Source organism: Alligator mississippiensis, chromosome 12 (assembly GCF_030867095.1).
Source record: "Alligator mississippiensis isolate rAllMis1 chromosome 12, rAllMis1, whole genome shotgun sequence".
In the NCBI taxonomy this organism is placed as follows: domain Eukaryota; kingdom Metazoa; phylum Chordata; order Crocodylia; family Alligatoridae; genus Alligator; species Alligator mississippiensis.
In genome coordinates, this window is record NC_081835.1 from 29,837,647 (window position 1) to 29,860,469 (window position 22,823).

The window sequence follows — 22,823 nt, forward strand, 5'->3', positions numbered from 1 at the left end:
CTGGAGAGGAGAGGGTTAATGTGCAATGACATCATCCTCACCCATAGTGTTATGCAAATTTAGAGCCGCTGTCTTGCAGCTGGCAAGGAGGCAGGGAGAGACAGGGAAGAATTGAGGCGGCATAAATAGGGGGTTTGGGTTGTACAGACGGGGCAGAAACCAGTGCCTTGAGTCCGCGGGGCAGGAGACATGTGGGGAGGGATTTTGTGCTGGGTTTTGAAGCTAGAGGCTGCTGGTGAGGACTGTGAGCAGGGAGGCCCTTGTGGCATAGCTTGCAGTGACCCTAGGGAGGCTAGACCTGGGGGCGCCAGAGTTTGGGAGAAGTTCAGGGTATTGCTTTTTGGTCTCTTGGTCTAGATCAAGTGTAGTTTCTGTTTTTATCAGCTGTAATATGTGATATGTTCTCCTTTGGAGACTATGTACTGAGCACATTTTTGGTCCTGGGAGGTGAAATAGGAGCTTGCTTCATCCACTCTATGCATTGGCCTGGTATTGCAGTGTTTCTAGGAGTGGTGCACTCCTCTGAGGGAATGTGTTGTGGTAACAAAGCAGAACTTATCTGAGGGTGCCTGGTAACAGCTCAGTGCATAGCAACTACTTCCTGCTGGCTGTCATGAGCCTTGAAGGCAGTTGTCAGCAGAGAATCAATCTCTGTGGCTGTTCCTGTACCCAAATGGGAAGATCGTGGCCCTTAAGATGCCAGAAGTCTTTGGATGTTGTCGTCATAGAATCACAAAGTTAGGGCTGGAAGGGACCTCAGGAGGTCTAGTCCAGCGTTTCTCAACCCCAGGACCGCAAGAATCTATGAAAGCTTAACAAACCTTAAAAATGGATTCTCCTTTAAAAGGAGAAACATGCAACATTGCAGCCTGCGAGGGGCTGCTTACCTCCTGGCCCACACACTGGGGCGGGAGTGAGGGGCACTGGCTATCAAGGTTTACAAATGGGCCCTGGTACAAAAAAGGTTGAGAACTGCTGTTTTAGAGGCCTGCAAGGCAGGGAAGTTTTGACAGTTAACTCTGAGGAGGCCTCTCCTCCATCCATTACTAAATTTGTATATGCTGTAGCTTAGTGTTTATATATGCAAGCTAGCCAGTAAATTACATTTTTCTCCCTCAGCAAAACGGTGCGATCAACTTCTAGCATATGGAAGCATTTCCACACTGCAAATTATTCTGAGAAAAAAATGTGATTTGCAAATACTGTCAAATGAAAAATGCATTTCCAAACGCTACTAGGATGACCAAACACATCCTTGTATGTAAGAAGTGTCCTGCAGACATTAGAAAATTCTTTATGGGTGTAAGTGAGGAGGAGGTAGATCATAATGATGAAAGTGCAAGTAACTCTTTCCAACATTCTCAATCCAGAAGCCCTTTTGCTGCTGCTGCTGCTACTTCTATAACATCAGCATAACAGAGGGTTGCCCAATCAACATTGTGAAGCAACCAAATATTGCAACCAACTATATACAAAAGACTCTCAATCATTTCATTTGTAGACAAGATGATACCTGAAGATAAGGAAAAAATTGACCAAACGCTTGCAAGAGCAGTATATTCTTCTGGGATGCCATTGTCAATAACTGAAAATGCATACTGGTAGGAAGCTTTTACATTACTAAGACCATCATACCATTTGCCCAACAGACATTCTTTGAGCAAGACTCTTTTAGAGTCAGAATATGAACGTGTAATGCAATCTGTGCAAGGAAAAATCAATGAAGCACTGTGTCTTGCAGTACTTACAGATGGATGAAGAAATGTGCAGGGAGAAGGCATCATAAACTTTGTGATAACAGCACCTCAATCAGTTTTTTTTACAGAAGCATTGAAACAGGAGAGAACAGGCATGCTGCAGAGTATATCAGTAATAAAATATGTGAAATCCTACAGAGGACTGGAAGTGGTAAAGTGTTTGCTTTGCTGACTGACAATGCAAGTAACATGAAAGCAGCATGGAAGATCATAATGGATAAATATCCACACATTACTGCAATAGGATGAGCATTACATGGGCTAAACTTGCTTCTTAATGACATCATGAAGTTGGACATTCTGAAAAAGAACTTTAGAAGAGCAAAGGAAGTTCTAAAACATGTAAAAGCTACTCATATTGTAGCTGTAGTCTTTAAGAAGAAGCAGGAAGAAAAGAATGCAAAGGATAAAATAATGACACTCAAACTCCGTAGTAAAACTAGATAGGGTAGAGTGATCTCATTGGAAAGTTTACTAAAAAACAAAGAAACTCTTCAAGAAACAGTAATAAATGAGGATCTTAAAGTACCCGGAAGCATAAGGAACACTGTACTTGATGAGGATGTCTTCTCGGTTCAGCTGCAGAACTCCCTAAAGATTTGAAAGCCAATTTCTTCAGCAATCACTGCATCTGAATCAGACAGTGCTCTTTTGTCAGACGTTCCTTACCAAATGGCCCAGATAAAATCAACTGTTTTTGAAAATCTAAGTGTATTTCCGCTTACAAGTACAGAAGAAAAGTGAAAGACTTTATTAACAGATGGAAAGAATTTTGTTGCCAATCAATCTATGCTCCTGCAGATCTCTTGGATCCAAGATTCAAAGGCAGAAATGTTAGTGATGATACTACTTTTGACTGGATTTCAATAGCACAAACTGAAAAAACACTGAAGCAGTGAGAGCGGCAAGCTCCAAGGCCCACCTACACTTCCCCCTGCCTCTGCAAAAAGGGAAGTTTTGAAAAAGGGGGAACAAGTAGCTATGAAAGATAATAAAGGGAGAAAGCAAACTGAGTAAATATGGATCAGTAGGCTAAGGCTGACATGCAAGGCTGACATGCAAGCTGCCACCTTAGGTAGGCAGCTGAGAGAATCTAAAGGGAATGTGTTCCACCTGCACCCATGGAGCATACACTATGAGTAGATCATAAATCATACAGAAGTAAGGCTGGAAAGTACTGCTAGGCATAAGAAGTCTCTGGTCAAAGACTGGGGCTGAGCAGACCCACATGTGAAAATGTCTGTGAATAATTACTAGTAAGCTGTAGCAGATCCTGAATAACAGACCAGAAATTAAGGGGTGGTGCAACTGCACCGCCAAACCCTGTTGGATCTGCCCCTGCTCATCAGGGAACAACCTTTTTATGAAGGTGTGAAGCTCTTGAGTTTTTATGTTATCCTCATTTTGTGAAGTTCTTTATTTTCACATTAAAAGAGAAAAGACAGACTGAAACAGCTCAATTGGCAAGAACTATAATGTATTGTATAAGTTAAGGAAATGTCTGTTTAGTCTAACAAGCAGAAATGAGAATTGTTAAAGACAACAGAGACGTCAAATTTAGAAACACTAGAGAAATTTCAACAAGAGATCAATAGCCCCTCAAAACCTACTGTGAAACCACTCACGTTTGCGTAACAAGCATTCAGTTTCCAACAGCTCAAAGCAGTATACTCTTCCTATTGTTATAATCAAAGCAAGGTGGTATTTAACATCAGATCCATTAACAACTGGTTTTCCACTCGCTAAAAAACATTTAAGATAGAATCAGTGTGTTCTATTTGTAGGAACAATTCAACCTTCTTTTTGAAGTTCTTCATCTCTGTAGATATTTGTGATCTTTTTCATACTGCACATAAATATGGATCTACCAAACTTGAGGAAGTGGCCAGACAATTTTGTGGGTAGATCCCAGGGCTGGCTGCCATTTTCATAGGCTGAACATGGAAGCCCCACCCCCGATTGGCCAAGGGGCCCCAGCAGTCCCATCCCTCTTTGCAGATTGCCAAATGACCCAAAACCATGGCTTAATCACCCTGATGCTTAATAATGCGTGGATTAATGGCTTCCCTGGGCTTAATCAAGGTAATTAAGCTATGGTTTTGGGCCATCTCCAAGCAGGGACGCTGGTGCATGCATGTAACAAGCCAGGCCGGGGCTTCTTGGACCCTAGTGCAGCCTTCCAGCTGCCTACCACAGTAGGCGTGGGACCCTGGCACAGCTGCCTAAAGCCTCCCTGCCTCCCCACCTACAAGCAGCCCCCCATGAACAGCTCTGCATCATTGACCCACATACTCCGCCAGAATGGCCCTACATGCAGTGCCTAGTATGTCCACTTCCCACAGTGCCTAGCCTCCAGATTGTACCTCCTGCAGTGCCCGCCCAGGTCAGAGTCCTGGACCAGACCAGGGGGGTGCCATGTGTACTCGTTCAGGCACGTGGAGAAGGGAGGGTTGAAGTGGGTAGTCTCTTAGCCTGATCTGGCCCATGGACCAGCCTCATGAAGGGTTAGATGAGTTTGACACCCCTGGTCTAAAGGGGATCTTAATGCTTTTGGTTCCTTTTTAAACAGTTAATAACTCCAACAAACACGAATGTAAACAGACAGAGTTGGCAGTCCCTATAATCAGAGTATAATCATGAAACTCCTTAAAAAACAACTACCTTCAGTTCTAACACAGGTAAACATATCCCATTACACATCCACTTTTATCCCTTGAGCTACCTCATTTGCCCGCCATAGTAGTAAGTCTATTATCTTGTATATTTATAAGAATGACACTTATCCAGCAACAATATCGAGGGGCTAAACAGAGGACATTCTTACCTTACTGAAGGTGAGACACTTGTTCTTAATCGACAAGGTAAATTCTGCAAACTAGACTCTCTCTCATATAGTTCAACTTCATCTGTTAAAAGACCTAAACAAAATGCATGAAGGTTAGTCATATTTCCTTTTTCATTTCATCCTGTAAGACCAGTCAAAATATTGCCGTAAATGTTTAGAAAAATCAAAGGTAATGTAATTTTCAACATGTGAGATTTCTCTTTAAACAATACAACTCATTTTGTGTGGTCTAAGACACCTGAAAATTAATCTGAATAAGCACAAAATACCTAGAACAAAATAAATTGATAGTGGGCTATAATGCAGGGATGGCATTCAGAGTATGTGAACCAGAAATAAAGCACTACAAAGGCACAAGTACATCTTTCAAGGTCTTGTATAAACTAAGAACTATCAGCAATCAATATACACTACCACCACTAGGAAATAACTAATAATTAACAGAAACTGAAGATAACCAAGTGGCATTTTGTTAACAAGCCCAACATAACTTGTTTTCTTGGTAGTTACTGACTTCACTGTACAGAAGACTGTAGCTAGTAAGGCAGCGGTTTTCAGCTGGGGATGTCATTGATGGGCCTCAATGGCAGTCATGGGATGGGAGTACAGACAGCCAATTCCCTCCTCCAATGATTATGGCATCAAAAATTCTCCACATGTGCTGGCTGGCTCCAGCACAGGAAGCAGCAGCTGAATCTGGGCTAGTCAGCTCTACCAGCACTGGAGTTTTTCAAGGCCAATAGGAGCACCTGGAAAGAGGCTCTCTAGGCATGCTTTCCTCCTTGGCGTAGCAAGGGGCAAAATTTATCCAGTAGAGGAATGTAAAATAAGAAATACATCTGAGTACAGTAGAAACTTGTTTGCAACAACACTACCAGCAGCAACTCCCCAACATTTTCCCTGGTAACACATCCCCTAACATCTATTCAGATGACACCTCCTGTGACACCAAAAAAACATTCCGGAGCAACACGTTACTAGGGCACCCTTACACTGCTATTGGCACTGAATATATAATAGTGATAAATGACTAATGTAATCTAATAATATACCCCTAGCACCAAACAAAAACCATTCGCTACACTATGCTTAAGGAAGTAACTACCCTTAACAAAGGCTCCAGGAAATCTTTAATGTCCTACCAACAGAAAAAAAAATGTACATTAGCTTAGAACTAGAGAATCTCCCTACTTAAAACAAAAGCCAATGTCTTAGCAATAGGAACACATGTTTCTTAGGGACATAAGATTGTCCGCTGTTGTTGGATCAACTATTTACAGCAACACTATACAGTAGTTTAGGACAGAAAGAGAAGAGAACTCTACTCAATTGACACTGGAAGGGAGCCAGAAGGAGCAACTATTTAGGTGGAAATTTGACAAAACACAAGCAATATCCATATGTTCCAAATAGAGGTGCACCAATACATTGGTTTGATATCAGATCGGCACCAATATAAAGAAAATTGACCAAACTGGAAATTGGCTTTTTTTTTGCTTGATGTGGCCGATACGTGACCCGTGCATGCACACAGCCGCAGTGCAGCATGTAGGTGGCGAGGAGCACATCTCGGCAGCATGAAGAGCAGTGTCCAGCTGGTAAGTCTGTTGTGGTGGAAGGGGAGTGCGGAGGGAAGATCAAGGTCCCTGCGGTGAGGAAGGGAGTAGGGCTGGGGCTGAGGCAGGGGCTGAGACAGGGGCTGCATAGCTGGGGAGTGGGGCACCCCAGGAAGGCATGGGGAACATGTGCCCCAGATTTGTGTGAGGCGGGGCGAACTTCCACTGTGGGCTGGGACTGGGGCTGTGGCAGGCTCTTCGCAGCAGGGGCTGGGCCAGGATGAACTCGGGGTGGGCAGTGATGCTGGGAGAGGAGGTTGGGGGGCCTACAGTGAATTTTGAGGTGGTTGCAGCCCCCCCACCAGTATCCCCCCTCCTAGTGCCGCTGCTGCCCACCCCGATCACAGCCTGGCCCAGCTCCCACCCCGGACCCAGCCCATAGCGGCAGTCTGCCCTCCCCCATACAGATCTGGGAGCACACGCCCCACATGCCCTCCCAGGGTGTGTCCAGCTGTGGGAGCCGCCCTCCCTCCCCCACCCATCTGCAACCTCCAGATGAGCTGTGGCTCTTCCCTGTGCCTAATCCCGCCCTGGTTGTGTAGCACCTGCCCCAGCCCCTGCCTCAGCCCCAGCCCCACTCCCTCCCTCACCGCAGTGGTCTCGATCTGCCCCCACCCTCCACGCCCCTACCTTTTCCCCTCCCCTCCCACCACAACAAACTTACCAGCCGGACACTGCTCTTCAAGTTGCCAGGCTGTGTATTGGAAATTGGATTGGTATCAGCTGATATGCCTCTTTAAAAATTGGCTATCAGTATTGACCCCAAAAATGTCTATCAGTGCTGCACCCTTAGTTACAAACAATAACCTAGATAATTTATACAGCCACACAGACAGGAAATCAGAATCCTTGCTATTCAGTTTCTAAAATGCAGACTTCTACTACTTGAGCTACTTTCTTTAGTAATCCATAGTAGTATGTTGATTACCTTCTCTATAAAAATGCATTTATATTTATAACTCTGACAAACGAGCATTAGTCCCCTTTTATGGATGCGAAACTGAGGTACAGAGAAGTTTCATATCTAATATTGGATATGCAGTTTGAAAACAGAGGGCCCAATTTTTCAGAGTACTTTACTTAGTATACTGTAATACTCTATAACAGGGGCGTTAAACCTCTGGTTCACAGGCCAAATGTGGCCTGCGGGGCTCCTCACACATCAGGGAATTTGTCAGTAAGGAAGCAGTGGCCCTTAATACTGACACCCTCCCCCTGCCAAATTCCTAGCCCCCAAGCCCTGCACACCTGGTCAGAGCCAGGCCATGTCCCTTGCCCCCGCAGGGCTCATGCCCTCTTCCTCTTCCATTGACCCTTCCTCATGTGGGGCTGGGCCATGCCCCCTTTTCCTTGAGGGGCAGATTGGGATTGAGGGGCCAGGTCATGTCCCCTTTTCCCTGGCAGGGGGTGGCTTGGGCCAACATCCCCTTCCAACCCCCATAGGGCCAGGTTGGAGCTGGGTCACACCCTCTTCACCTCCACAAGGCTGAGTCAAGCTCATCCCCTCCTCCCCTCCCCACAGCGACAGGTCACGTCTCTCCCCCTACTGCAGGGACAGGCTACATACAGGTTCCTCATCTCTGCATGTCCCCCACAACCAGGGCCCCAGTTTCAGTCCCTTATTCTAGGCTCTTTATCTTAGTCTTTGCCCAGTGAGTCTCAGTCTCTGATCATACTACTGTACCTGCCACAGGACTGGTTGCAACTTCATCCAGCACACTGGATTTCTTCACACTTTTAGTTTTAGTGCAGCTGGGTGCTGACTGATTGTCTTCAAAGAGTTTTCTTTGACATAGCACTGTAAATTTCACCCCACCTGGTGGGACAAAAAAGAACAAGAGACTCTCAGACTTAACTTTCCCTTATTTTGGCTGTACTTTACCTGAATGCTGCCCCCACCTTTGGGTCATAACAGGTAAAGCATCTCCCCCATGTTATACTATCGGCCTTTCTATGATCTAAGGGAAATCAATCCATGAGTTCCCTAATGTCTATGGGTTTGGAAGTGAAGGCAGAAGGCAGGGTAGATCTGCACTTTATAGACTAACTAAATCAGAAAAGTATAATATCTTAGGTTCATTCACTGGCTCCTCTGTCAATGTCACACATGCCACTACCTGCTTACAGTGCCCTTCTGCTTTCTACATTAGACCGACAGAGTGATCCTTACATGAAAGAATGAATGGACGCAAATCTGACATGAATTCCAGAAAGACACAATCCTGTGGCAGAACACTTTAACCTTTGTGGACATTCCATCAATGACCTCAAAGTTGCTGTTTTTAGACAATAACACTCTTAAAACCATAGAAAGAATAATAGAAAATTAACTTGAACAGGAAATTGTGAAATAACAAATCATCTAGGGTGTCTATACATGTGCTCTGCAATGGTGGTGGTGGAGGGTGCTTTAATTAAGGAGGCTCTGAGAGCTGCTTTAATGAAAGTGCCTGTAGTGTCATGCGTATTCAGTGTCCCATGCTTCAAAATGGCAGTGGAGATGCTTGAACTGAAGCTCATTCAACAAGCTTTAGTTCAAGTGCCCCTGCCATTTTGAAGCATGGGGATACCGAACAGATGTGACACGGAGGCTGCTGCAGCACATTAATTAACACAGTCCAGCAGACTCGATTAATCAAATCTGCTTCGATGCATGCAAATTAGCTTGTGTCAGAGCAGATGTTCGGTACATATACAGGTGCCTCTGCAGACCAGATTGTGTTAAATTTGGTCTAAGCTGGGGGTGGACAAACTGCTGGATCATGCTGACAGTCAGACTCCATTTCCCAGCAGACCCTGCCCACATTGCTGCAGCTAGTTCCCATGGAGACCCCAAAAGAGGTGGGGCCGTGACAGCATGGGGCCAGGATTTCCATGGAGACATGAAAGCTTATGCTATACATGTCTGATTTAGTTAGGCTACAACAGGAGTGGGCAATTATTTCAACTGGAGGGCCACTGCACAAATTTTGGTGATCTGTAAAGGGCCACATGGGTAGCCCCCACCCCTTGACAGTTGTCCCACCCCCTGGTCACCATTTTGTGGCTGGAAGTCCCACCCCCTAACCCCTACCCTTTGCCTCCGGAAGTACTCCTTTTGGGGTAGTATGGCCTTGGAACTGGAAGTTACACTCTGTCACATGGCCTATGTCAGGGGTAGGCAATGTTTTTTGGCCAGAGTGCTGAAACCTCCCCCCCCCCCCCAATGTTTAACTTGTAAGCTGCTGGAGTGCTGGCATGCCAAAAACCAAAACTGGGGCATGGGGTATATGGCACGATGCACTACATATTAATATAGTTAATAATCATAAATGGTTTGTTTTATGGTAAATACCAGGTTTTCAAAAAATTCTAAACCTGGTGACAATAAATAAAACTTCATAGAGGCAACAGAGGAAAGAGGGAGGGAGGGAGGGAAGAGGCAGGGAGGAGGGAAGAGAGAGGGAAGAAAAAAGAGAGGGAAGAGGGAGGGAAGGGGAGGAGAAAGAGAGAGAGCGAGGAGGGAGAGAGGAGACAGGGAACAGAAAATAGAGGGAAGAGAAAGAAAACAGGGAGAAAGATGAGAGAGGGAAGAGGGAGAGAAGGAAGGAGGGAGAGGGAAAGCGGGAGAGAGGTGCAGGGAGAAGCAGGTGAAGGGGGAGGCACCACAGGTAGGCTGGCCTGCCCAGGCCCTTGGGAAGGTGGTAGCTGGGGGGGAGTGGGGGCTGCCTCAGAGCTCTGCAAACTTGGGCCACAGCTGGGCCCCATGTGGCACCCAAAGTGGAGCCCAGCCTGGCCCACACAGCTCCGTGGGATGGGGTGCAATTGTCCTGCCCACAAGAGGATTCTGCTTGGCAGGGGCAGGACACTGGGCTTGGGGGGCTCCCAACTCTGCCTCCGTGCATACTGGGCACAGCACAAGTGGGGTGGAGTCCTCTGGGCAGTTGTGGCAGGAGCCCCTGGGACTCTGGGAACAGCTGCACAAAGCTGCGCACTAACCTCTGCTGGCCTGGCCTGTCCGGTCCCAAGCAGCATGTCTCAGCTGCCACTCCTCGCTGGTGCTGACTTGGCCAGGCCTGTTACATTCCGAGCAGCACGCAGAGAAGCAGCAGCTGGGCCGGCTTTGCTGAGTGCTGTTCAGGATGAGACGGGCCCGGCTGGATCAGCACCAGCAAGGAGAAGCAAGCAGCCACAGGAATAATTGGGTAGCAATGGCCCTACTTGCAGTGACTCCTATGGTATGTGATCTGGAAGGTAGAACTTTTATCATGTCATCCCTTTCTGTATTCATCACCCTGGAAAAACATAGCCAGTCTCCACCCTCCCCACCACAGACTCTCTAAAGGATTCATCAGAAAACACTCTGAGGGCATGCACAGAGTTTCCAGTCACCCACAATGGTAATATCTCAGTAGTAGAGGATCAGGCATTCACACCCCTTTGAAAGATAGGAACCTAATGCTCCATTAAAACTCTCATCAGCTCCTATACTCTGACAGAGTTCTGAGCATTTGAGATAACGCTGCATTTTCTTGCATACCACTTACCCCAGAATATAATACAAATCTTGCTTTTGAAAGGCAGAATAAAGGGGGGGGAAAGATTTTTCCAGAGTTATGGCTGCTTAGAGCAAGGACAGAGTCTAATCTTTAAATGACTCACCCTTTCTTTCCTGCTGAACTTAACCTAGCTGCTGCTGAAACTGGTCTCCATGAGTAGATGTTTGATTTTAGGCGGAAATAAGAGGAGAGAGATCAGGAACAGCTAGCAGACAGAAAAATTGCGCAAAGAAAGGTTACCTAGACCACTAACAAAAATAAATAATTGTTAACACCTCTGGAGTGAAGAACAATGAGCCATTAAGTTAACTGACTCCTTCAGTTGCCTCAATGGTAATGCAACAGCTGCTGCACTGTGGAGCAGGAAGCAAAACAGAGTGCTTCTATCCCATTCAGAAAATCAGCTTCCCACTTAATATACACACCCCTATTTTGGGGAACTGAATTTAAGGGGGAAAGTGTGTGCTGTATTCCAGAAAATACAGCATTTGACTTGGTAACAATGGGCAAGTCTATATGTGCACCCCACTGCACTATTGGTACTTACTTTAGCAAGTACTAAATGACTGTGCAACGTGCTAGTGTGCAGTAATCTGTTGCTACCCTGCAGTAGTGGCGGCATCACAGTACCAGCCAACGCTATGTTACTATAGTGACGAGCTATGTTGCTGTACCTCATTGCTGTGGCAACATAGCATCATCCAATCTACACACTCAACATGTTAGTACTCTGCCTCTGAGTCCATTGAGGACATTCCAGAAACATTTATTACAATATAAAAATATAGCAATATTTTGAATGCTACATGGATCTGAAATTATAATCTTACCATTGATTAGACAGCAGGCACATACAAGGTAGTTGAGAAAAAGAGAAAACGTGCAGGTATGAAATATTGTGAGCCTGTGCTAAGACTAAAAGGAAAATCTGTTTTCTTGCATATGATGGACCTTTTTCTTAGGATACATTTTATAAGGAGTTTGCTTCTTTCCTTTAATACTCACCAATTGCATCTACATCCTCTGCTTGTAAATATGAAAGCCTTGGTTTACTAAACTTAGCTTTTGCACAAACTTTGTCCCTGGTATCCCATAGCTTTAACGTTATTTTGTGTTCTCTCAGTTTTGTTAAAAATGTATTGGTAACATTAATATCAATTCTGTGATTCCAAGAGACCCATATCTGGTCATTTTCAAACCATGGCTTCACAACCTTTTTAAAAAAAAAGAGAGAGATGAAAACCATTAGATAGAACATGAGAAGTCCCGAAGAGTTAACATTCACATACAGCCTGAAGCTATTTATTTACAAAAAGGATCCACACAGAGAAAGAGTTCATATTTTATTCTAATTCTAAGAGATTTAGGATTACAAAACACCATACAAGTGTTAAAGTAGGCCTGGCATGAAGGCAGCCTTAGCATTCAAGTAACTAGGGAGACGAGTAAAAAACGAATTCACGTAACTAGGGAGAGGAGTAAAGTAGCATATGGTACCCAGGAAGTACAGCTCTCCCTTAATAACTCACCACCAATTAGAAGAAAGGTAAAAGACTACATTATGAACAGTTGTCTTGAAAGAAAATATATATGAAGTGGGAATAAGAATTAGGTCATGCTGGAACTTATCAGAAATTTTTACATAAACCTTGTACTTAATAATTGTTAGTCTATATTAAAGCTGGCTGTGATACAGCAGCACATTTGGATGACCTAACCAAAATTGTATTATCCAACTAAGATTGGATCTTATCCAGATTTTATAAAGATGAGGGCTCAAAACAAACAAACAAATACAAATTAAACTGCCAGCATGAGACAGCATTTAGAGGTTTAATAAAATACTATTCTTTTTTACATGTTGAATCAATGCACACCAAATTAAACCACACATAGTAAAACCAACTGTAAATTCTAAAGTAACAGTTCCCAAAGTGTGGCTTGTGCAACATGGGACCTACAAGATCCTATGATGTGGCCCACAAGCCCCTGATATAGCCTGCCACTCAAAACTTCCCCTTTGAAATGGCCCTTCAAGGTCAAAACTTTAGGAACCCCTAAAGCCTATGAGGTTATGTGAGTGAAGGACTCTGCTTTCCAGGATTGTCAGTACATCCTTCTCCATGATGCAACTGACTTTTTTATTTGTTAGTAGGCAAAATATAGAGAATCAGAATCTTAAAAAAAGCATGAAAGAAATTAGTCTACCTAAAGCACTGGGAATACAAAAGGAAATAACAAAGGCAAGGCACCAATTAGTCATTTTAAACCTACTCTATGAATAGGATAGGTAATTGAGGGTAAATGAAAGGTAAGGTATAAGGTAAAGGAAAATATAAGACCTGCCCTTGTAATTCCCACTTAAGGCAATGATCAATGAAACTACTCATATGAGAAAGGTAACCATTGTTTGGTCTTATATTTATTCCCCAAAAAGGCATATGAAGGCTTTCATGCCTTCATGTTTCAAAACAGACAAAGGTAAATTTTTAGTGGTCGGGGTTTCGTAATTCTAGCATACTTTATCATATACTAAAAATGCATTATAAACTAAATATGGGCTGACCTACTACACAGTGGCCGTGGCTACATGTGCACTTAACTGAGGAGTAGACTAATTAATTGCAGAGTAAAGCATCATTAGGTGCGTCTACACGAGACACTAACTGCACAGTAACCTCATAACACTGCACAGTAGTGTGTTGGGCAAAACCTGTGCTAATATGTTCTGTGCAGTAATATTAGGCTACTGCACAGTTAGTGTCTGTAAAAACCTGTGCAGCAGCACTACTATGCAGTAGTGCCTGTTGCTGCTCATTGATTCAGTACTTGGTTAAGCAAGTACTAAACTTAATGTGCAGTAACTATGGCACATTAATGAATGTGTAGACACACCCAGTGTCTACATGCACAATGCTATTAAACCACAGTAAACTAATTTATGCTAATTTATAAGTTAGTACTGTTGGGGGTAGTACTATCTTACAGTGGGGTAATTAACTGCAATTAAATTCACATGTGGATCCTGACCACAGGCATAAATTGTGCCCAGTCAGCAAGAGGACAGACTCCTGCCTGCTGCCTAGCCACATAGCTCTTGCACTGGCTAATGTTTAGTACACTCATCTCAATCAGGAAGCAAATGTTTCTTCCTTAAAAATTATGCTCTAAAAAGTTTAGCTATTTTCAAATATAGAAAAAATGAGAAAGTTTTCATCCTAAAGCAGCTTGAATCCTATTAATGCAATTAAAATGGAGCTTCTCTCTGGAAGCTGATAAATACTTTGATAACTGGTGTCCATGAAATGATAAAATTAACAATTATTGGGTGTCCATATATAGACAGGCAGAAATGGGATACCATGTCTCACTGAAAAAGAAACCTAATAGCATATCAGAACCCTTGTTGTCATCAACATGCACACTGAATGTTGAATGAGACTGAGGTCTGCTTTATTCAGTACAGGATTTATATTGTATGTACATTATGAGGGATCACGTGACACATTAAATAACTAGTTTTTTAATGTCTGGGTATTAGTCACTACCTGTCTCTAGAACTATTCTATGGTTTTGTATTCACTCACTGATGAAATTATTGCCGCTGAGTATTTTTGTTTGTATTGCTCTGGCTGAACTCGTGGAGTTGCTGGCTGACAGTGAAAGGGCAACAAAAAAAAAAAAAAGAAAAAGCATAAAACAAGATAAAAAGGGAAGATGAATGGGAAAGTCAAATGATGAAGAGAAAGCATTTTAACTGTACTACTGTGTTCAAAAATCAATACTAGACAATAAGCCTGAGTGATTTTTTTTTAAAGGCAAGGGTGTCAAAGATATAGCCTTTGGAGTAATTTTACCTGGGCCACAGGTCTCAGAGGCACCAGGATGAGGGGCAGAGCCCACTGTTAAGAGCCCTGTTGGGGATGTGTCAATGGGAGGCACAGAGTGGGGGAGTAGGAGTTATAAAAGCCAAAGCTACATTAACCCCCTGCTTGCCCTACTGCCACCACAGCTTCTAGCCTAGGGGCCCAGGTGAGTTGCATAAGTTTATATACAATTATTTTGATGACAGGCAATTGCAAATTAATGAAGAATATGGGCAAGATTTTGCCTTTATGTGCAACAGACTCTTCTCATTGTCTTTGGAGAAGCCAAGGGCAGGGTTGCCCCACATCAGAAGAGCAATACCAAAACTAAATGGGTTATGAAACAGAAGGATAAACTTTGGTCACTATTATTCAATGATGTGGCAGGAGGAAAGGGAAAAATGTCAAATTAAATTGCAATGCATTTTCAGCAACAGACTTCTATCCAGATTCTTTAATTATGCTCTTTACCTAGAGGCAAATTCCAATTTAATTTTTCCTAGATGGTCCTTATTATGTTGTGTCCTTGAAGTGACTGGAAGATCAGTGAACTATGCAAAAGATGGAAGTTGCTTGTTTTTGCCTCCCATCCTCCTGTAATTCCTGAAGCATATCTGTGATTGTTACAATAGAATTGCCAAGATAACACTGCAACACAGAATGAATTAATGAAATAGCTGATGTCAAACTGTTAATTCTGAGAAAGTTTTACTATAGTGGCAATTGTTCCACTTGGTAAAAATATCATGACTAGAAACTGCATACTTTTGTATTAGGGAGGAATTTGAAAAGCACACGTGCAAAGTAAATACACTAGTACTTTAATAGACAAGGGAATATGACAACCCTATGGTCACTAAAATTTAGAGAGTCTAAATTTAGTCTCAATTCCTCTGTGTTATCTCCAGTAGGATTATTCAGATGAGTAAAGTGAGCAAGACATAGCTCTTGAAAGCAGTGTAATCACCCAGAATTGTTCAAGCCAAAACCATATTTCAGTTTTATAGCCATTTCTTGCACTGTTTTTCTTTTAAATGACTCTATGTTCACTTACTTTAAGCCAAATATTAAAAGCTACAGATGTAAATCTGGATGGTAGACCCTGGGTATAAGGGCCATCTAAAGAGATATTCTACATTTAAGCTTGGACAAATTTTCAAAACCATTTAAGTAACCTACGAGCCTGAAATAATTAGGGCAGAATTCTATTACTCATTGTGCACCTATATGGCAGCTTTCTGCAAGTGGCCTTTTTGGCACTTACACAGCTTGCAATTCTATAACCCCTGTCGCGTGGATATACAAGCACACGCATGTAGACTGAGCATGCTCAGTAGGCTCTGCACCAACTAGGCAGGCATGTGGTTATGTACACATGCCTGTTCTGCATACCTAAATTCAGGCATTACATTTCTTGTGGGCCAAATTACATGACCCAAATTGAAAGAGTCATGGCAGAATTCTGTACATGTCAACCCTTCCAAGGGTCACTGCATTGCTGCTCGTCTGCTAGCATGTGGCTGGCAATAGTACACATTCCAGCATGCTTCATGTCCGGAGGTTTCCGGTGTAGTGTCCGGAGGTTTCCAAGGATTCCCCAATGAAGTGGAAGCACCCATTGTGTGGTCAGCTGGGTAAGATTAACTGGGAGCGACCAGATAGGACTGCCCATCAGTTCTGCTGCTCTACTATCCTCTACTATCTTCTGCAACTACCATTGCTAGCATGCTGCTACCATCTCAGTGGTAACTGTACATGATCCTTGTGCTGCAGGCCAGGGTCACCTAGTGTTGACAGTTTGCATTCATGGTTTTTTGGCAAAGGTCTCATTGGCACGTCAAGCTGACTTGACTTTGGCTATCCATGAAATGACTGACAATGGACATTTCATCGAGCACTTGACCATGCCATTGCTAGATGCCAGAGGAAAAGCTATGTCCAATTCTCCCTCACCACCAACATCATCTACCCCAAAAAGGTATTAGTTGCAATGCAATACAATGCATCTCGGCTGCCATGAAAGCATCTCCAAACCGTTGAATAGCATTTCTAGGCCAGAGACATGAGCAGCAACTGGTGGGAGCAGATCATTCCGGCCACCTGGGACAATGAACAGCAGCTGATGAATTTCTGCAGGTCCCAACCTATCTTTCTAGAGATCTGCACCAAGCTGTTGCCCTGGTTTGAGTGGCAAATTACCAGGATAAGGGCAACCCTGACCACAGAGAAGCAAGTCATGACTGCAATATGAAAGCTCGCTACCTCCAATGATCTCCAGTCCATTGCCAACAGATTTGGTGTTGGCACATCCGCACAGCAGATGATGCAATGCAGCAGGTGTGACTGGCAATCCAGTAGCAGATGGCACCCTGGATCATAAACATGGTGGACCTGTAGTTGGTCATGATTTTGTCACCCTGGGGTTCCCAAACTGCATTGCTACTTACAGTGCATGTCGCCATCCTCTTTTCGGTGGTGATGCAGATACTAGTGGATCACTACAGCTGTTTCACCCACATCAGTGCTGACCTGTCGGGCCAGATGCATAAACACTAGTGTGCTCAGGAATTCCCATATCCCCAAAGTGATGAAGCAGTTTGCCCCTGGCATGTCCAACATCAAGATGGAGGGAGTGGGGACTCTGTGTTCCCCTAACAGCCCTGGTTGGCAGGAGGCTTCAGAGCACGCTGCATGCTATGATCACTGCTGGGGGCTGTGTCCCTGTGGACAAGTTTGGGGGGAGCCTCTTTCAGAGCACACCGGCAGCTTCCATTTACTAACCACCCACAGATGGCCCTGGGACCCTGGGAATTGAGGGGCATGGGTTGAAGGCCATCCAGCCCCTGCCCAGCAAAATTCCGGCCCCCCAGAAGCTAACAGCAGAAGAAAGTGGGGAGCTTCACCCTTCTCCCAAATGCCAGGGTCCTCTCCTGTCCCAGGGATCCCAGCACTCCAGCCAATGTGAGCCAGATAAAGCTAACTCTGCAGTGGAAGCAAAAGCTGTTCATTGTCACAAAGGAAGCCAACTAATCTTTGCTGCCCTCTTACTGGAGAATATGGTGGTCCGACATAAGTTTGACTTGTAGAACGGTCCATCCAACTCCTCTACAGAGGAGAGCCCTGACCTAGAATGTTAGATCACGGCTCACAAGATACTTGACCTTCCAGTACCAGTATCTGTTGGCAACAGACTAAGTTGCAGTCAAGGCCACCACAGACCTGGTTCTTGCCTGATGTGTAGCCAAGTGCTGGCAAAAGCAGCTGAATACTCATCATCAGCTAGCACCGCCAGCAGTGAGTGCCACTTCTCCCCTCCATCAGCAGTAGCACTACCAGCACCCCCATGCTAGAACAGCCACCCTGGGTTCAAGAGCAGCCAGGGTCAGGGTGGGAGTGGTACATTGTAGGATTGCTGGAGGACTGCCTGGCCAGCTTATCCCAGGATGCTGACCTATAATAACCAAACAGACACACTCAATGTCCTGGGAAAAATCAATAGTACATTTTATCCTGTATACTTTGGTGGTACTTGAAGTTTACATGGGACAAAATGCCTTGCCCCCACCCCCCACCAGAAAAGTAGTATCTGTTTATGGCTTTAGTTACAAAAAGATAGCTAACAAAAACCCAAGGCTAGAGGGTGCTCAGATGCTAGGGGGTAGGGGAGGGGGGAGGATCAGGACACTCCCATGTTTTAGTCTCAATAGCTAAATGGGCATTTGTCCAGGGAACAGAAGACATGGGCTCCAGGTCCCATTCACACGAAAGGGGCCTGAACCTGTGTTTTTCTGACTTCCCAGTACTCTAGCCACCAGACTACAGGTTGGGCATTTTATTCAGTGCCCTCTCCAGTGCTCCTTTGGAAGCTGGACCATTGGGTAGCCAAGAGAAGTATATATGTGGGGCAAGGAAGAGAAGATGAATAAATTGGAGGGTGTGCGGCCAATTTTGGTTCTCCTTTACACTCAGGTTGCATCCTTGTAGTTAGAGGAGCAACAAAAGGAAGAATTTGGTCCATAGCTCTCATAATAAAAAATATAAGCATGTTTAGATAAAATCATGATTAGTGTTCTATACAAAAGATAGCTCAGATAGTTAATCACTTTACAAAGAAGAGGGAACATAAATAAAAATAGTCTTGAGATTTCTCTTTGCTATAAGGCATGTCCTTTTCACAAGTAGTTTCTTCAGTAGACTGTAATAAAAATATTATCCATCCTGAATACTCCCTGGTTGGGTTAGAAAAGTCTCAGCATTAATGATTTATTTTGCATAGCCTAAAAGGTCAAACAATGAAAGCGTTAATTACATTTTTAAATGTTACAATTCAAATATTTTATTAAGTTTTCCCCTTGTTCCTCAACCAGTCATTCAGTTTTAAGGGTACTCAACAATTTGCATGATGGAGCCAATAGTTTATAAAGTGTTTTTTTGATCCTTTGAATTAAACTAGTGCTATAAATACCTCCTTGTTAAAACATTACCCAAATTACTTCCACATGCACTGTAATCTGTGCGTACATCTTTACTCAATTTGGGTCTAACAATATTGTGTTCTATTAATATAGACGGAACATATGAAAACATACAGTGTTATTAGGACATTTCTTAGGAAACTACTAGAAATTTAAGTTAGCTTCTCCAAATTCTAATGTACTATTCTGTAAGAGAATCACTAATAATTTTTTCTCAAGCCACCATGTCAGACCAGAGCTGGCCTGTTCCAGCTTGCAGCTTATTAAAAGTTGCTGAGCAGCATAATAAACTATTCCAGTTTAAGCAGCTTTACAGAGATATGCTAGAGTGTAAACAGATGTATCACTTCTCTTAGGAGAAAGCCTTCTGTCCTCAGATCCCAGTCCATTATCCCACTTAAGTACCTGTGAAGTACACAAGAAAAAAATGTACTAAACAAGTTTCTCCCCACCCCCGGACAATAATGCATGTTTAAGTCAATCACAGGTCATTCAAGTTATTTGCCAGTCATTCCAGAGTCAAACCTGTCAGGCTGTTTGCTCTCCCTGATTACCTACTGACAGAGCAGCAGCAATGCAGCCTGGCATGGCTATGTGGGTAAAGACCTCCTGCTTGGTCTCAAGTTTTGACTCAGATCAATCAGGACTACCTCAAATGAGACATAGGTTTACAGACTTGGTGTCCACATTGGTAGATTTTAAGTGGTACAGCCTATATCTAGAAAAGGCCTATGTAGTGGCTAACTGAGTATTAGCGTGGCTCACCCACGTGATTTGAAAGCATCCTCCTAACTTCAGCACACAATACACTGATTCTTCAGATTTAAGGTGCTGTGACAGGCATCTTGCATAACTATTTTAGAAATATATGTTATGCTCAACAAATAAAGCTAGCTATTTCCAGAATAATAAAGAACATATGTTTTTTTACCTTGGATTCAGATTCTAAAAAAAACTTGGCCACCGTACCAAACAGCACCAAATCAAGTTTTCTAGGTTCAATGTCATCTGGTAGGAGAAAGTACTCCATGTGATAGTAACGCCTTATTTTTGGAATGCTTGCATCTTTGCCAATATCAGACCTCCTTCTTTGCATTTCAAATGAAATGGATGGTTTATGTCTCTGACCTAGGAAAAAATATTTAAGAATATGACTTCTGAAAGTTTGAAATATTATCAAGAAGCATTCTCTGGCATACATAGGCACTGCAATGGCCAGAGTTACATCATGACTCCAGAATAATTCAACTGCTGCATGGGTACATGTGGTATGTTTCAATAACCTGTGTTACTGCTGTGTACAATACTTCTCTCATGACTAAGTCAGTACTCAACTGTGCAATTCTTAATCAGGCAAAACTGGGCCTTCTTCACCAGTACAGCAACAGATCCTTCAGCCTCTCAGCTTCCCAGTCTACACGTACCTGGCCTGTTGCTACACAGGTAACTTGCACAGTGCTGGACTCCACATGACAGGTGTTTGTTGCCCATGCTTACTTCTACACCCAAAAAACCTCTGTCATAGCAGACTCAAGCCAGTTCTGTTGCAAAGGTACCCTCCATGCCAACTGAAAAAAGGACTGGATTTCTCACAGGTAAGACAATTTCCAGACTGATAGTTGAGTGTATACCTTATAAACACAGATACAAAAATTGTCAGTTTAAATGATGAGTCCAGAAAAAACAGGTAAGATTTGTAATGCACAGGCGACCAGTGGAGGGACATGGGGCAGATGTGTGGCCCCCAACTCAGCACTGCTCAGGATGGGGCAGTTTTTTTGTCACATGGGCTGGCAGCGTGCTAATCTTTTTAATAACAAGCCTTATCCTTACCACAGTAAAAGCCTGACCCTCAAGCTATACAGGGATCTCTTTTTGACAGCATTAAGAGAAGATGTATCTTGGACACTTCTGAATGCAAAGAGCCTGCAGGCTTGGTGATGAACTATGTAGAGGTGCAGCATGCTGGGAGGGGTGACTGGTGCAGCTCGACCCCCGCTATTGTTATTAAAAAGATTAGCATTAAGTGTATACACATACTTATTTTCTTCTTGCAGGAAGTAGGGATTCCTCCAAACAAATACATTTATATAAGAGTGCAGCACTGTAGCAGCTGCCCAAACTACTCTTTTCTACTGAGCCCTCTTCTACTCTTTTCTAATCCTGATGTGGGGTTAAACCACTTGTTGTCATCTCCATTTGCATACTGGCCTCTCTTTCCAAAGTTTCCATAAGGAACTCAATTAGGATGACCTACTAATGACTGATTAGCTAATAACTGACTAGAAATAACAAGGTAACATCATCACTGTGAGCACCTTGGATTAGGGAAGAGCCGTCATATACGGCTTTCAGTCACCAATCATCTCAAAACAGACCCTAACGATTACTGTTGTCAGCCCCTATAAATCTGCCATCTTCCAGAGGGCTGTACCCACAACCCACTGCCAGGAGACTCCCCCAGTGGGAATATAAGTGAGTTTCTGCCAAGCCGCAGGGCCTGGCGCACAGATCTAGGGAACTAGGCGCTGGCACCTACTTGTGGCCACTGGCACCGCCAGGGAGATGGTGAAGGTGCAGGTGGCCACATGTGGGCCATGGAGCTCCTCCGGGCTGCCCGGGTCTGCGGGGCTGAGGCGCCCGGCACCCAAGGCGGCTCCCAAGCTGCTTTCGGAGCAGCTGCCTTCCAGCTCCGCTTCCACGGCTTCTTCCTCCTCCTCCTCCAGCTCCTGCTCCTCCCGCCGGGCAGCGGAGGTGAAGGCGACCGCCTTCTGCTTCTCCTTTGCCATGGCCATGGGCAGGCCGCGGCGGCTCCCCAGAGGCCTGCAGAGGACGCAAGGAAAGGTGCTTGGGCAGCCCGCGACGCTGCTGCCCGCGCCCGACGCAGGGCCCGAGGCTGGAGCCACGCGTCTCCAGGCAGCCGGAGCTTGTCCTCGGCCCGGCAACGGCCGCGCTGCCAGGCGCCGGCCCCGCCCCGCCCCGCCCGCCCGCCCGCGCTCAGGCGCGGGGCTCCCTCCCCGGGGCAGCAGCAGCCGGGCGGGCGGGCTCGGGGCCTGCGGCGGGCTGCGCTTCCCCGGGGCCAGCGCGGGACGGCGGTGCCGCCTTCCCCGTGCAGACACCCAGAAGCTTGGCTGAGTCTCGCCCGACCGCGCGGCGGAGCCAAGAGAAGTCCTGGCGCAACCACTCCTGCGCTGCCCCAAATCAGCCCCGCGCCCCGCCCGAGGGCCGCTCCTTTCCGCCGCCGCTGCTCTGCTTTCTGCTCCTGGCCCCACAACTGCCTGCCCCGCACCCAGGCTGCCCGTGGCCCGCGTGCTGCCGTGGCCTGGGCCATCGCGGCTGCAACGTCACTTCAGCCCTACGCCAGTCCTGAAAGGACGGCGACAGCGCGGCATTCACGGTGGCTTCCGCTTCTTCAGGTCCCGGTGGGTTTATCAGCGTTGTATGAACTTGTTGTGGACTCAACTTACGTTGATTTCGCTGCGAGCAAGAAAATATTATTACTGCCTATCACTTCAACAAACTCTGGTTCCAGGTGCTTTGCCAGAGACTTCTCCTGCTTCAGTACTTTTCTTTAAAAAGTTGGCAGCCAACACATGCTTTTTAAGAGTATTTTTATTCCTTTTAAATTATCGTGCTTGACTGTACTGAGCTTAGACTCTTACGGACTATCGTAATTTTAAATGTATATTAAGTTGGTTGTAAAAAAGAAGAAAATAATAATTTAAT

At 44.7% G+C, this 22,823-nt stretch overlaps 1 protein-coding gene and 1 non-coding gene across 3 annotated transcripts in view; one reads left to right on the top strand and one right to left on the bottom strand.

The window, feature by feature from the left end:
- The window catches only part of CFAP92 (cilia and flagella associated protein 92 (putative)), a 114,790-nt gene extending 92,294 nt beyond the window's left edge, over window positions 1-22,496 (bottom strand). The window contains exons 1-5 of one of the 2 annotated variants that reach the window (XM_014596846.3): window positions 21,637-22,494; window positions 20,029-20,225; window positions 11,762-11,969; window positions 7,903-8,034; window positions 4,582-4,675 (exon numbers count right to left, since the gene is read on the bottom strand). In XM_014596846.3, coding sequence (XP_014452332.2) covers window positions 4,582-4,675; window positions 7,903-8,034; window positions 11,762-11,969; window positions 20,029-20,225; window positions 21,637-21,892 — 887 coding nt within the window. In that variant the 5' untranslated portion in view covers window positions 21,893-22,494. Of the gene's footprint in view, window positions 1-4,581; window positions 4,676-7,902; window positions 8,035-11,761; window positions 11,970-20,028; window positions 20,226-21,636 lie in introns of both variants that reach the window. The other variant, XM_019495418.2, reaches the window with a different exon arrangement.
- LOC132244565 (U2 spliceosomal RNA) lies at window positions 333-523 on the top strand. The gene has a single exon (XR_009456140.1). It is a non-coding gene; the product is annotated as a U2 spliceosomal RNA (small nuclear RNA).
- Window positions 22,497-22,823: the final 327 nt, after the last annotated feature.